The 14,035-nt window shown below is 40.8% G+C and overlaps 1 protein-coding gene across 1 annotated transcript in view; it reads left to right on the top strand.

The window, feature by feature from the left end:
- LOC115445699 (probable phospholipid-transporting ATPase VD) overlaps positions 1 to 14,035 on the top strand; it is a 94,645-nt gene that overhangs the window by 77,037 nt on the left and 3,573 nt on the right. Inside the window, exons 2-13 of the mRNA XM_030172076.2 lie at positions 2,294 to 2,498; positions 3,039 to 3,857; positions 4,189 to 4,346; positions 8,912 to 9,056; positions 10,198 to 10,404; positions 10,553 to 10,775; positions 10,842 to 11,086; positions 11,458 to 11,673; positions 12,020 to 12,110; positions 12,352 to 12,503; positions 12,784 to 12,907; positions 13,225 to 13,487. Of these exons, the coding sequence (XP_030027936.1) occupies positions 2,294 to 2,498; positions 3,039 to 3,857; positions 4,189 to 4,346; positions 8,912 to 9,056; positions 10,198 to 10,404; positions 10,553 to 10,775; positions 10,842 to 11,086; positions 11,458 to 11,673; positions 12,020 to 12,110; positions 12,352 to 12,503; positions 12,784 to 12,907; positions 13,225 to 13,487 (2,848 nt within the window). The remainder of the gene's footprint in view (positions 1 to 2,293; positions 2,499 to 3,038; positions 3,858 to 4,188; positions 4,347 to 8,911; positions 9,057 to 10,197; positions 10,405 to 10,552; positions 10,776 to 10,841; positions 11,087 to 11,457; positions 11,674 to 12,019; positions 12,111 to 12,351; positions 12,504 to 12,783; positions 12,908 to 13,224; positions 13,488 to 14,035) is intronic.

Here is a 14,035-nt window from a genome sequence, read left to right as displayed (position 1 = left end):
ACATACATAAATGCGGTCTGTAAATCGTTGTAACGAAAGGGAAGCCGGCAGGAATCGGGTTATATACGTATATTGGAAACAGCTGTTAGAAATTTCTTGTCAAACCACGCGTTGGTGGCAAGTCTCTCATATCTGAGAGTCTGCCTGGATAGGTACCATCGCAATGTCTCTCTGCCGCCAAGCAGCAGTGTGTAGTCACTGTTGTGTTCCGGTTAGGATACTAGTAGTAGCCAGTGTAACTACTGGATATAATAAGACTAAACATCTCATGTCTCAGGATGGCGAGCGCAGTGGAATACCAAACAATACTTTGTTATTCAAGGTATTGGATGGTGTGTCTACTGTTTACGTCTCGTCATTCAAAGCAAAAAAAAATCCATAAGTTATCGCAAATAAAATTTACTATAGACTTTGTTTGTTATAAAAACTGCAGCGCGTGAACTTGCAAAGTTCGTTCCGGTAATTTCTCGTCAGCCTTGACAGACACTAATTACTTCCCGATGTTGGTATTACAAGTCGATGTATGTAAATTAAGACGTGTTAGTGTCTTACACTCGAGGTCTGTGACGTTGAGTACACATGCATTTCTGTTTTCTAATTAGTCAAATCTTCCATGGGCAAACGAAGAAGTTTTTTCGCTAATTAATTTGAAATTCACAATAGGCCATCAGTTTCCATAACGTAATATTGAATAGGCTCTCAGTCTATTTTACATAATCTATACTAATATACATATTAAGCTAAAGTTTTGTTTGTTTAAACGACCTGATTTCAGGAACTATCAACCATTTTTTTAAACTATTAAGAAGCTACATTACTCATGAGTGCTATAGGCTCCTTTTTATTTTACATAAAGTGGGACTTTTATCCCCGAAAAACTTTTTCACGCGGACGGAGCTGCGAGTAAATGCTATGCTCAATAAAACACAAATGACGACAAAACAAAAATTAGAAAGCGAACAAAATAAGTCGGCTATCTTTGTCGGATCATTCGTTCCGTGTATTTGTGGCGCTGTTGAACAAATTACCTGTTGCTTTTGCTCACGAACTACGCTATCGGACCACGAACGTTGGAACAGAGCCGAACCTTCGCGATAACATCTGCCCGTATTAAAATTATGATATACCCAAAATTGTTGACAATAAAAACGAAATTGGTAACAGTGCCTTTTGTTTGTTTAATCAGTAGTATAAGGTTTCGAATATAGCTTGATTTGAACGTCAAATAATACATCGTTTACATATTGAAATAAAAACTGAATGATGAGTTTTGTTAGATAACAGCCAAGTATTCCAACCGTAGGCACTATTCTAATAGTATTTATGACTTAACTCTTAAGTCATAAATACGATTGCCTTCATTGCACCTCCCTTGTTATTATATAAAATATGTATGTTGCATTGTTAGTGTTAACGCGACGCGATTTCCTTAGCGAATATGTTATTTTATGCAAACAAGCTTAATAACGTGTACCTATAAACGACACCGTAATTCTCAGATTGAAAAGGTCGAAGAAAATCCTCCGTACTGACCGTGTGCGGATTAATTAATCTAAATCTGTGCATCATAGCAAGGCCAGTTTAAGTCAAGTAGGCCACGCAGTCGGCAGAGACACTTTCACAGAACCCTCGCATCTTTGGTCATATCATAAAACCTCATTTTATTTACCTTAGTATCATTTTTATTTCCTTATGAGCAACAGTTGTCTATTAAAACCCGGAGTCTGCTTCTTATTATATTTGTCAGGTGACTACTGACAACTGAGGTCCACGGCCTCTAATGATCTTTAAAATCATTACAGGTCTCATTTTAATAAATTAATGCGTATATTATACATTCTGTTCAAAACATTATAATTAAGCAAACAAAAATTGCCATTCACACGTTATATTGTGTTTCAACGGTTATTACAACCAACCTATTCAAATTTAATCACGCTCAATAGGTTTCATTAAAAATTATTGTTTCGTAAATGATTCATGTACGTACGTAATGTTTGTCATGAACAGTAATTCTGTTGGTGTTGTAAACCATATTTTACATATCTGCGTAGTATATTGTAATAAAATTCTGTCATAGTTTTACAATTACATCTTATTTATGGAAAAGCAAAATACTTACACTAATTTATTTCTATTCAACGTATTGATAGATCTGAACATACTTTCTGAATAAGCTATTATTAGTGATTATTTGTGTATTTGTATTATATTTGTTTTGCTACCTTCGGCGAATGACTCGTGAATAATGGCTCATACAAGTTGACCCTATAACTCTTTTCCTCTCCCGTAGGTCGGCAGAGAGGTACGTACGGGTGAAATGGCGAGACGTGCGTGTGGGGGATCTAGTCCACCTGTCGAATAACGAGGCAGTGCCCGCAGACATGGTGCTACTGCACTCGTCCAACCCGCTGGGCATCTGCTACCTGGATACCTGCAACCTGGACGGCGAGACCAACCTGAAACAGAGGATCGTGGCGCCCGGCTTCAGGGATAAGGTACGATAATCAACAATTCGTTCGAGCTCTTTACGGATATGGACTTAATAAGAATGCTTTATGAGAGCAAAGGCAGAAGTAGTTAGATAAGTTTAATAAATTGCATTATCAATAAGATAGCTGTGAAATTATAAGTGCAGAGTAAAACTAACGAATAAATTATCGAAGTTAATACTCCATTAATATAACATAAATTATAATAAAAGGCATTAAAATGTTTTAGTGTTTCCATGGCAAAGATTATTCGTTTATTCAAAGCGACAACTTATCAGGGTCAACCCATTAAACTAGCTAAACATCCCAAACATTTAACCTCATTTGCAAAGGCGTGTTCAATCGCCGCTTTATAATTCGATGTCACGAAATCCGCGGCTTTAGGCATTCCAAATGCACTTTCCGAAGAATCAGAGCGTGGGAACGCTACCTTAATAATTATACCTAGCCGAACAAAGAAACTGTGCTATAACAAGACTACAGCGCCATTCCCATTTTCAAACGTACTTCTACACAATAAAATAACGGGTTTTTGTTTTGTTTCAGCGATTAGATTTCAATCCGTTGAAATTCAGAAGTTCAATAGAAGTGGAGCGGCCGTCGACGAAGATATACAGGTTCACAGGAACGATCTCACATCCAAACGGAACGCGAGTGCCGTTAATCTCTGAGAACCTCCTTTTAAGGGAATGCACGATAAAGAACACCGATTATGTGGAGGGCATCGTTGTGTACGCGGGTCACGAGACCAAGGCGATGCTCAACAACGGCGGACCTAGATACAAATGCTCGAATCTAGAAAAGAAAATGAACACGGATGTGATATGGTGTGTGTTAGTGTTACTGTTTCTATGTTGCGCCGGCGCCGTCGGCTGCAAAGTTTGGTTCGACCAATACGCACCTTTTTATAATAACGTGCCTTTCATACCCTCGGCGTCCAAGCCGGCGTACGAGGGCCTCATCATATTCTGGACTTATATAATAGCGTTGCAAGTGATGATACCGGTGTCGTTGTACGTGACTATAGAGATGACGAAGTTGCTGCAGGTGTACCACATCCACCAGGACGTGGAGATGTACGACCCGGAGACGAACACTCGCACCGAGTGCCGGGCGTTGAACATCACCGAAGAGTTGGGCCAGATAAGCTACCTGTTCAGCGACAAGACGGGAACATTGACGGAGAACAAAATGGTGTTCAGACGCTGCACGGTGAACGGAGTGGATTACGACCATCCTCCAGGGCCTCCCGCCGAGCCCTCACCCGACTTGCCTCCCATAGTCACGCCTATAACGAAGGTGTCTCCGAACAGCAGACTGCTTCAGCATTTAAACGATACTAATGACGCACAACACACGCAAAAGGTAACGTTGAAAGGTCTGACTAATGAAATGTCAACATTCATGGTTAAAAACTAGCATTGCCTTAGGCGTTGTTAATAATAGTTGCTAGGTAATTGATATATGCTTGTAAATGCTGCAAATTAATTCCAATATTTATGTACCAATTCTATTGCATTAAAAAAAAGGAAATTAATATACAGTCGAAATGTCATACTTTGTAATTTAAATGACTGTAAACCTAATAAAGAGCGGGTGACATTGTTCAAAATAGTTAACAGTTCATGTAAATTTTGTATTATAATCATAAAAAGATAAGGAAAAATTAACCTAAAACCTCAACCGCTCTCGTCAGGTCCGTGAATTCCTTTTGATCCTAGCGGTGTGTAACACCGTGGTGGTGAGCCAGCCGCACGTGGATACGATGCAGCTCAGCATCTCCTCGAACTCTGGAGACCAGATCAACAACAGAAAACCATCACGCTCAAACGGCACGCTACGATCTAACGATAAGTAAGAACATATTGCATTTTCTAATAGCAAAGAATCAAGTAGGTAGTAGGTATCTGCTGGTGGTAGGATATATTTTATATCCGCCAAGTTAGCTATCGACTGCCTCGGTGGCGTAGTTGTACTGCATGCGCGGTACGACAGAGTTCTGAGGTCCTCGGTTCGAATCCCGGGTGGGGCAAAGTGATATTTGGGGTTTTCTGCTCAGTATCAGCCCGGAGTCTGGAATTTGTGCCCGATATGGCGATAGGCTCACTCCCTATCACATTATGGGACGGAAAACACTTGGCGAAAAGTGGGTGCCCTGGTTGCGCCTCTGCATACCCCTTCGGGGATAAATGCGTGATGTTGTATGTGTGTAAGATAGCTATAACCGTACACAACCGGTAAAACGCGCCATAGTGGCCAACGCAAGTGTGTTGCATTCCGGAATCAGCGTGTGTATATCTGGTTCCAAAAGGCCGGCATAATTGTGTCGACTGCTGAGGGGTAATCATCTCTCGCCAGTCGACATTGTATTGGACCACACTCCACTTACCGTCAGGTGCAGTAGAGTCACATTGCAGTGCCCGTACAAAAAGTAGGTTATTAAGGGGAGTGTTTATGGGTTTTTAGTAATAATATGTAGCAAAGCTATTACTTCACTATATTTTTATTTGACAATAATGAGGTTCGAGTTGTAGCAAATTCTACTATTTGTCTTATTAATATAAGTCGATATTTAATCCACAATTAATTTATTGGTGCTATTTTTAAACATTGTAGTCATAAACTAACTATCGTCGATTCAATTAAGACAAAAAAATCACATTAACGCATCGAAACGATTCGGAATCCACGCTTTTCGAATTTGTTTACATGTATTCGGTTTCTGTCACTCCGAATTATTATGCGGAGTACGATCGAATTGACATTGTATATTCGAATGGCAACAGGAAAGTAGGAAACTAGTCCGACGCCGACAAATGCGGGTCAAACAACGTGTGTCGGCAAAGTTTACTGCGGTTATCAAACGCAAGGCTAAGCACCATCGAGTTATACCCTTGATGCCGCGTGTAAAATAAATCGTCCAAAAGTAGGTCTAGTTATGGGATGCTTTGGGTTGAAATTTCATTGTAGTTTTGCCGGTTGCTAAGAACAACGCTCGGATTAGTTTGCTCGCATAGCTGATATGTTTTTGACACTTGTGTATAGCCCGTAAACTATGAAAATTAGTAATGTCTTATGTGTAATTTATTCAACTATGCGAGCTAATCTAAACTAAGCTTAGTTCAAATTTGTTAAGATGAAACAATTGCTCAGATTGGGATAACAAATAAGGCGATAAATCCAATTCTCTTCTTAAACAATCTCATAAGTTAAGGAAGAAATTATTTTAACGAGAGTCTCTGACATTGGCAATTGACGACGTGCCTAATATAACCTATTTTTCGACGGGTGTGACGCGCGTCTAATTTTACGAGTTCCATGTAAACTCCATCTTCCGACAATCGAGCTATTGATGCGGGCGGGAACAATAAACTGCTACCGGTGTCATATTTAACGGCTCATAACATACGTTGCTGTTCGGTTTTCTTAATATATTGTGCTAGATTTGTCCCCACAGATTCGTCCGCGTAGAAGTCCTTTCGTATAGAAGAATTCTAACCAAAGATTTAATGACTAAATCTGCCATTGGCGATAACTTTCTTCAGATCTCCGATTTTAATTAAACAAATCGTATATTCTACTCCCTATTATACTCTGTCCACCTGTGAAAACTACATGAAAGTCTGTTCAATAGTTTTGTAATTGTGCGCTAATAAACAAACAGAAAAACAGACAGGAAATAATTCTAAAAATCGCTGATTTGTGTTCACATTCTTTAACCTTTATTTTTCTACTACTTTTCTTTCAATGTACAAGTAACCAGGTTCTGTTATTATACGTATTGTATTACGTCTACTTAGTGGTTTTTACTGGTAGGATTATGGATACGATTTGTACCCGACTGTATAGTTAATAGTGGTTTGTTTCCACAAAATACTTTCAGGAAATAGTCAATGTAGATTTAGCAAGATATATTTTTATCGTTAGTTGCCATATTTGAACTATAAAAGTGAATATAATGAGTATTTATAGTATTAAATAAATAATTAATTACACTCAGAGAAGCGTCCGAAAATTAACTTCTGCAATCGTTGTAAAGTTCATATTATATTGCTGAAGGCTCCAATTATTCTGTAGCGTAATATCAATTGGTTAATCGTCATTGTTTATGAAATTAAAGAACAAATTAATATTTTGCTATCGGAATAACCCAAACGAAGTGATATTTGATAAACTATGCCGATAACCTCATATAATGTTGAGTTTCAGCTCGCTGGGAATAGTTATAGTCCGGGATTTCCCCTTATCTCTACTATTGCGAAATAGTATGCTTGTTATTGTTCCTCAATCAATTTCAACACTACAATCTGAACTTTGAACTTGTCAGATCTCGTAACACAACAGTTACATGTTTTGTTCGTAAACAAATAGATTGTTTTATCAATCCACCAGAAGATGTCAAGATATTGTTGATACAAAATTAATAGGCATAATAAGTTAAAAATTGTTTGTTTCAAGGTTATGTAAATAAACATTTGGAGAGTGCCGATAGCCTAGTTGGATGCGGAATGGACTGCCGAGACGAATGTCCGCAGGATCAAAAATCCCAAGGGCACACGCCTGTGACTTTTCTTAAATGATGTGTGTATTCTTTGTGAATTATCGCTTGGTTTAACGGTGAAGGAAAACATCGTGAGGAAACCTACATACCTGAGAAGTTCTCTGTAGGAATTTTGAGGGTACGTAAAGTCTACCAATCCGCACTAGGCCAGCGAGCTGGACTATGACCTAATCCATCTCAATAGTAGAGGATGTCCGTGCCCAGCAGTGGGAAAGTATATAATACAGGGCTGATATTATTATTATATTACAAAAAAAAAACCGGTTCCTTTGAAAAAAAAAAAACAATTTGCCTAAATAGATATTTAACATGATAATTTTAACAAAGCCATTAAATATGATGTGACATCAATGGTTTATTGCATTATTATGTTAATATCTCTAACCAATAGTCATGCTTCGTGTGTTGATACGCCTTTAATGATGGCAAATACAAGGATTTACCACGATTACACATTACTTACGTGTATATATTGTTATTATCGCGCGCTCTAACGTCAAAGAAAAACAGCGTAAGAAAATATGTATATCTAAGAAATTTGCAGAATATCGTCTCAAGGGTTGCGAACGCCTAAAGCGCTTACACAAAAGTCCGGTGTGTTTGTATAAGCCGACCCTTGTCAGGCTAACGAACGCAATGCTATGTTAAAGAAAAAGAATTTCGACAGTATTTGTTTGACATTAGATTAGACTAATAAGACCCAAAAACAAATTTAAGTTTTCCACAAACAGTGACGCGGCTTGGCAATCGAACCCAGATCACGCCCGTCCACAACCTATACGCGGCGCCACTCATTACTAAGACAAACGCTACAAGCTTAAGCTCGCTGCATTCAATATATCCATCAAGCATTATTGACAAGAGATCGCCTTTGCTATCACATAATAAGTGTCGTGAACAAAAAAGGAGCCCCGAAAACGGGGCACGGAATTTCTTATGCCCGGGCGTCCTGCCTAGCTAAGGCGGCCCCTGCTGCCACTACCAATGGGGCAAATATCGTGTGACACGAACTTAATCGGGTCATACGAATAAATCAAAAGGTTTCGTGCTAAGTTTTAGTAGACGGTCAATAAACCGTGCTGTTACCGCGGTAATAAATAATCTTAAGTGGGCTGTGTTTATACAAAGCAGTAGCACATAGGTCGATAGCATAAGTATTGTACAAGTTAATATCGCGTTTACTGCTATATTTATTTGACGGTTTTTGGTTCAATTCCTTCACGCAGAATTATTGTAGGCTTCTTTGGAAACGAATGACAAAAAATATAATAATTTAGGTCTTGATCGATGTCTCTGCATTGATCACGGAAAGGGACAATCAATTTATATTGTTTACTAGCTGACCCGACTAACGTGCTCCTGTCTTAACTGTGTATGCACGCGTGCATTCTGTCAATCGCTGACACTTATGTAAAGTAAATAGTGTCGTTAAGTTCTCTTAAATTTTCTTATTTGCTGCGCAATTTTTTGAATTTTTTTCATTCATAAGATCGTTCTCCTGACAATAACAAACACACCAAAAAAAATAGTGAAATCGGTCCAGTCGTTCACGCGTGATGGCGTGATCAAGGGAAATAGGGATACATTTTTATATATGTATATAGATTTATTTAGAATTTTTGGCGCCAAAAGACCAAATATAGTACTTTAACCTCAATTTCAACGCGTCCATAATAAGTAACTAGTATTCTACCATATCGAAATTCCCAATCTACTCCAAGTTCTCCCTTTGGTTCATACCAGTATCAGAAGTAAAAACATTGACATTGAATCATGTCTGTTTTTATTCTTAAACTTATTTTTTTTTTTGGTGCATTTATTTAAGTCTTTAAAATGTGTTGTTTTTATTTATTTCCAGATACGCTCGACTGACAGAATCCCGGTCGACAACGCCTTCACCGCCGCCCTCCACCACGTCCCCGCTGAAGATCCGCCTGCCGAAGTTGCCGTTCGGCAGCCGAGACGACAACACCAGCGAACCGAGCACGTCCGCCGAACAACAAGTAATCTATACACGATACTCCATATAGGTCATTTCATCCACGAAGACGCGCCGCACTACTTTTTCTAATCGCTTATAGTGCGCGTGAGCACTATAAGAGCACACGCACATTGCAATGGGTAGTGACAGGGAAAAGACAATAACGCGTAAGTGACAAAAAGTATAAAAATATCAATCAAAAGTTTCGTATGATAAGTATCAATTTTAATTGTGAAGTTTTTGACATTTACGTGGTAATGCACTTTCCCCGACGCTATTCATTGTAGTGTGCGTGTGCACTAACGCTGCTCACGCACACTATAAGCGATCTGGAAAAGTAGTGATGAAATGATCTATATTCTATTATGGGTAATGTATAATAATATACGAAACAGTATACCGCTGTTTTTAATAAGCGAACCTAATCTTAATCTTCGACCACGTCCCAAAAATAAACCAATCGAAATAAGTAATTTGTGAGCACATACAAAAAACTTTTTTCTGATAGGTCCATTTTCGCGCTAGATTGGAAAAGGGATCGTTTATTGAAAACGGCCGATAGACAAGTAATCCAAAATACTAATTAGGTTAAGAAACAAGAGGGTACTTGGATAGTATGTAACTGCCGCCATGTATACCTTCGAAAGAAACACGGATGGGTTGACGTAATGAGAACATGGTCACATATATTTATTAGTCCCTTAGGAACCTTACATCGTGAGTGACAAATGTGCCCCTATTTTTTTGTGTTACATTATGCTCACATGTTTGTCATGTTTTAAACACGTAAAGCGTTTTAGTTAAGTGTTACGTGTTAATCTATTTCATAAGACTGCTTCATTTCATTAAAAAAAACGCCTTTACATAACACACCGTTCAAAAGCCAAGGCGTACCTCTCGACTTTTCGAAGTTATTTATTGTGTATTGTTCAACATCGTTCGCTTTAACGATGAAGGAAAATATTCTGAGGAAATCTACATACCTAATATTTTTAAAGGTATGTGAAGACAGCATGGTCCTTGGCCCTAACCCTCTTAGTGATAGAGGAGTCCCCTGCTCAGCTGTGGATATTACATAAGCAGGGCTGGTTTTATTATCATCTTTGCAACCACCTATGTACATAATATTAAATTTAAATATTAATTTGATGTGCTCGCATCAGGTGGCTCGGTTTGAGGCGGAGAGTCCGGACGAGCTGGCGCTGGCAGAGGCGGCGCTTGCGTACGGGTACGAGCTGCGCTGTCGCTCGCCCGACGAGGTGGAGGTGGGCATGCGCGGCGAGGTCACCAAGTTCAAGGTGCTGAGGGTGCAGCAGTTCGACTCCAACAGGAAGTGCATGTCCGTCGCCATGCGGATGCCTTCTGGACAGGTGACGTGTTATTTAATCTTGCCATTAGTGGTCATATAATAGCCGACAAATGTTTCGAGCACACACCATATGGTGCGGTTTATCTTGTGTAACACGGTTTACATTCGCGAATCACAATCTATAGTACAATGTATGATCCGTGTTGCAGGTGGTGGTGTACGTGAAGGGCGCGGACAGCACGGTGCTGGGCGCGCTGGCGCCGATGCGCGGCGGCTCGGCGGAGGCGGCGGCGTACGAGCGCACGCGCGCGCTGCTCAGCGAGTACTCGCGCGCCGGCCTGCGCACGCTCGTCATGGCCAAGCGCACCATGCAGCCCGCGCTGTGGGAGGAGTGGCTCGCCGGCCACGCCCGCGCCTCGGAGCTCGGAGAAGGTTAGGATTGGCTCGGGTGCGTGCGTGTGTGTGTGGCGCGGTGTACATGAGCGCGGCGCTGTGCAGGTCGCGAGCGGCGGCTGCGCGAGTCGCTGGCGCGGCTGGAGAGCGCGCTGTCGCTGGTGGGCGCGTCGGGCGTGGAGGACCGGCTGCAGGACGGCGTGCCGCGCACGGTGCGCGCGCTGCTGGACGCGGGCGTGGTGCTGTGGGTGCTCACGGGCGACAAGCCCGAGACCGCCATCAACATCGCCTACTCCGCCGCGCTCTTCGACCAGACCGACCGCCTGCTGCAGCTCATGTCCAGGGACAAGGTATGCAACACTCTAACAACTGCTATAACCGCCCATGCCAAAATCAGAAAAGCAAGTCAAAATATTCGAGGGTCGACGGGATTGGTTTCTTAGTCTATGCTCGTTGGCTGTTGATTTACATGTATCACAGGGCTACTCACTTTTGTCCAATTTTTATAACCTCACCCTCACTATTATTCAATTGTGCTCATGACTTGTGCCGTTTATTCTACTCTAAAACATTATGTTAGCCGATGTGACGAAAAAAAAATGTAAAAACACATACTCTCCAATTATATAATCGTGTAATATATCAAATTACAGCACATCCATATAACATCGTTCTAGCTGATTTTCTAACCTAACCTAACCCATCTGAAATTGTTTGTTAGGAGCACGCGGAGTCGACAATCAAGAGCTACTTGGAGGGCGGCTCGGCGGAGCTGGGCGGCGGCGCGGGGCGCGCGCTGGTGGTGGACGGGCGCACGCTCACGTACATCCTGGACCGGCGCTCGGGGCTGGTGGCGCCCTTCCTGTCGCTGGCGCGGCGCTGCTCCGCCGTGCTGTGCTGCCGCGCCACGCCGCTGCAGAAGGCCTACATCGTCAAGGTCACGATGCCATGATGCCGCCATTGCTCACTGCTGATATCGTATATACATATACAAAAATGTTGCGTGGAGTCAAATTTCAAATGCCTCACGCAATCGTCAAATCATTGCGATGCCGTAGCTAAACAAACGTTTCGTCTTAATTAATGTAATCAATGTGACTCCAGAAAAACTATAATGCAAAAATCAAGGATCCGAATTTAATATCAGCAAAAATTTACTTGAAACAATAGGCCATAAATGTACACATTATTGCACTTATAACGAATAATTAAGTGATTGGATTACTTGACTTAACCCATAGTGAACTGCAAAGTGCATACTAACAATTACTGTAATATTTCAGGCGGTGAAAGAAGAGCTGGGAGTGACTACGTTGGCGATCGGAGACGGCGCCAACGACGTGTCCATGATACAGACAGCTGACGTCGGCGTGGGTACGTAAAAATATTAAAACAACTAATAACAGTAAATTATTATTCTGAATAAAAGGAAATTGTAGTACCGGGCTACAACATTTGGACTTAATGTTGCCAATATTTCCAAGTATCTTTCTAAAAGGTCGGCATAGTCGATACTCTCTATCTCTCTCTCTCACTCTATGGACGTGACTCCTTTCCCATCAGCAGTGGAAAAACATCATAAAAAAAATACCTAATTTATTACATCATGTTGCAGGGCTGTCGGGCCAAGAGGGCATGCAGGCGGTGATGGCGGCGGACTTCGCCTTATCCCGGTTCAAGTACATCGAGCGACTCCTGCTCGTGCACGGACACTGGTGCTACGACCGGCTCGCGCGCATGATACTCTACTTCTTCCTCAAAAATGCCGTGAGTACTAAAAATATTGCCGAATTAAGTTACCTCCTTTTTAAGTATTCGTTTTAAATAAGGGCTGATTTCAATTATAATTGATTTTCAAATCAATCGCGTTTAGAGATAATTTATTTTATTCGATTTCTCGGAATCAAGTCAAAGATAATGAACATGCGATAGGCATTATTTATTGATGTTGATTGATAGTAGTGTATTAAGGGAATGTATAACAATATTGTTTGCCAATATTTTTCATGTTAAACTTTATAAAATAAATAGTTTGTTTTGTTCACAGACCTTTGTGTTCCTAGTGTTCTGGTACCAGATATACAGCGGGTACTCGGCCATGGTGATGATCGACCAGATACATCTGATGGCGTATAATCTCATGTTCACCGCATTGCCACCTATCGTCATTGGTAAGGGCTAACTTTAACGAAGTTTAAAAATTCTGTATTAACTGTCGATTTCAGTAAGAAATAAATTTACCGGCACTTAAACGATTTCATTCGTTTTTTTGCTCCATTGCGAAAATTGACCAATCAGAAAAAAATTTTCTTAATACGACTTATTTTTATTGGTTTATTTTCATGATCTGATCGAACATTAATATTGGAATCATACATTGAAAACGGCACGTACACATTATACAAAAATATCAATTAGTGTTGTTAGTCGAATATATAATAATGATATAATGTTGAGTATATAAAGAGATGTGTTGCGTGGTGCGCAGGCGCGTACGACCGCGTGGCGCCGGCGTCGCTGCTGCTGGAGCGCGCGGGGCTGTACTCGGCGGCGCGGCGCGGCCTGGCCTACCGCGCCGCGTCGTACTGGGCCGTGCTGGCCGAGTCGCTCTACATCAGCGTCGTCGTGTTCTTCACCGCCGCCGCCGCCTACTGGGGCAGCGCCGTCGACCTCTGGGCCTTCGGCGTCTGCTGCATGACCTGCTGCCTCGTCATCATGCTGGCCTACGTCGCCATCGAGACCAGGAGCTGGGTCAGTACTCACTATACATCATGTGAACTATCGATAATGCCCCGGCATTAGTTATTGTCAGATACTCATTTTAATATCGATGTCGGAATAATGTTTTATCGTGGATTTTTTTCAATTTTTTTTTCAAATATTAATCAGCTTAAAAAATATCTTCTATAGCAATATATATTGGGCGATATGAATCAACGTCAAAAGTGTACATTATCTAAAGATTAATATCTTTTATCCTTATTAAAAGTATTACTGTGTTTTCAAGCAGCTCTTCTACATGAAAGTAGTAAGTGGCGGTATTGGTTTCGTAGTGTGCCTTCTGCAAATGAAATGCTTTATGCCCTCTGTCTTCACTCGTCATATCACTTAGCCATGGTGTATTTTGTGCAATGTACAAGTGTGGCAATTACTTAGAAATATTGTTTACATTGTCGATATTACGAATTCATGAATTAAATACTACACCAATTATGAATAAACACAATATTATCGATAAGAAATATCGATTTATATCGACAATGTAAAGTTTATCTTCAGAAAAACAATATGTTTTCTGA

This window comes from Manduca sexta, chromosome 22 (genome assembly GCF_014839805.1).
Source record: "Manduca sexta isolate Smith_Timp_Sample1 chromosome 22, JHU_Msex_v1.0, whole genome shotgun sequence".
In the NCBI taxonomy this organism is placed as follows: Eukaryota; Metazoa; Arthropoda; class Insecta; order Lepidoptera; family Sphingidae; genus Manduca; species Manduca sexta.
Note: the sequence above shows the minus strand (reverse complement) of the source record. Positions and strands in the feature narration are given on the sequence as shown.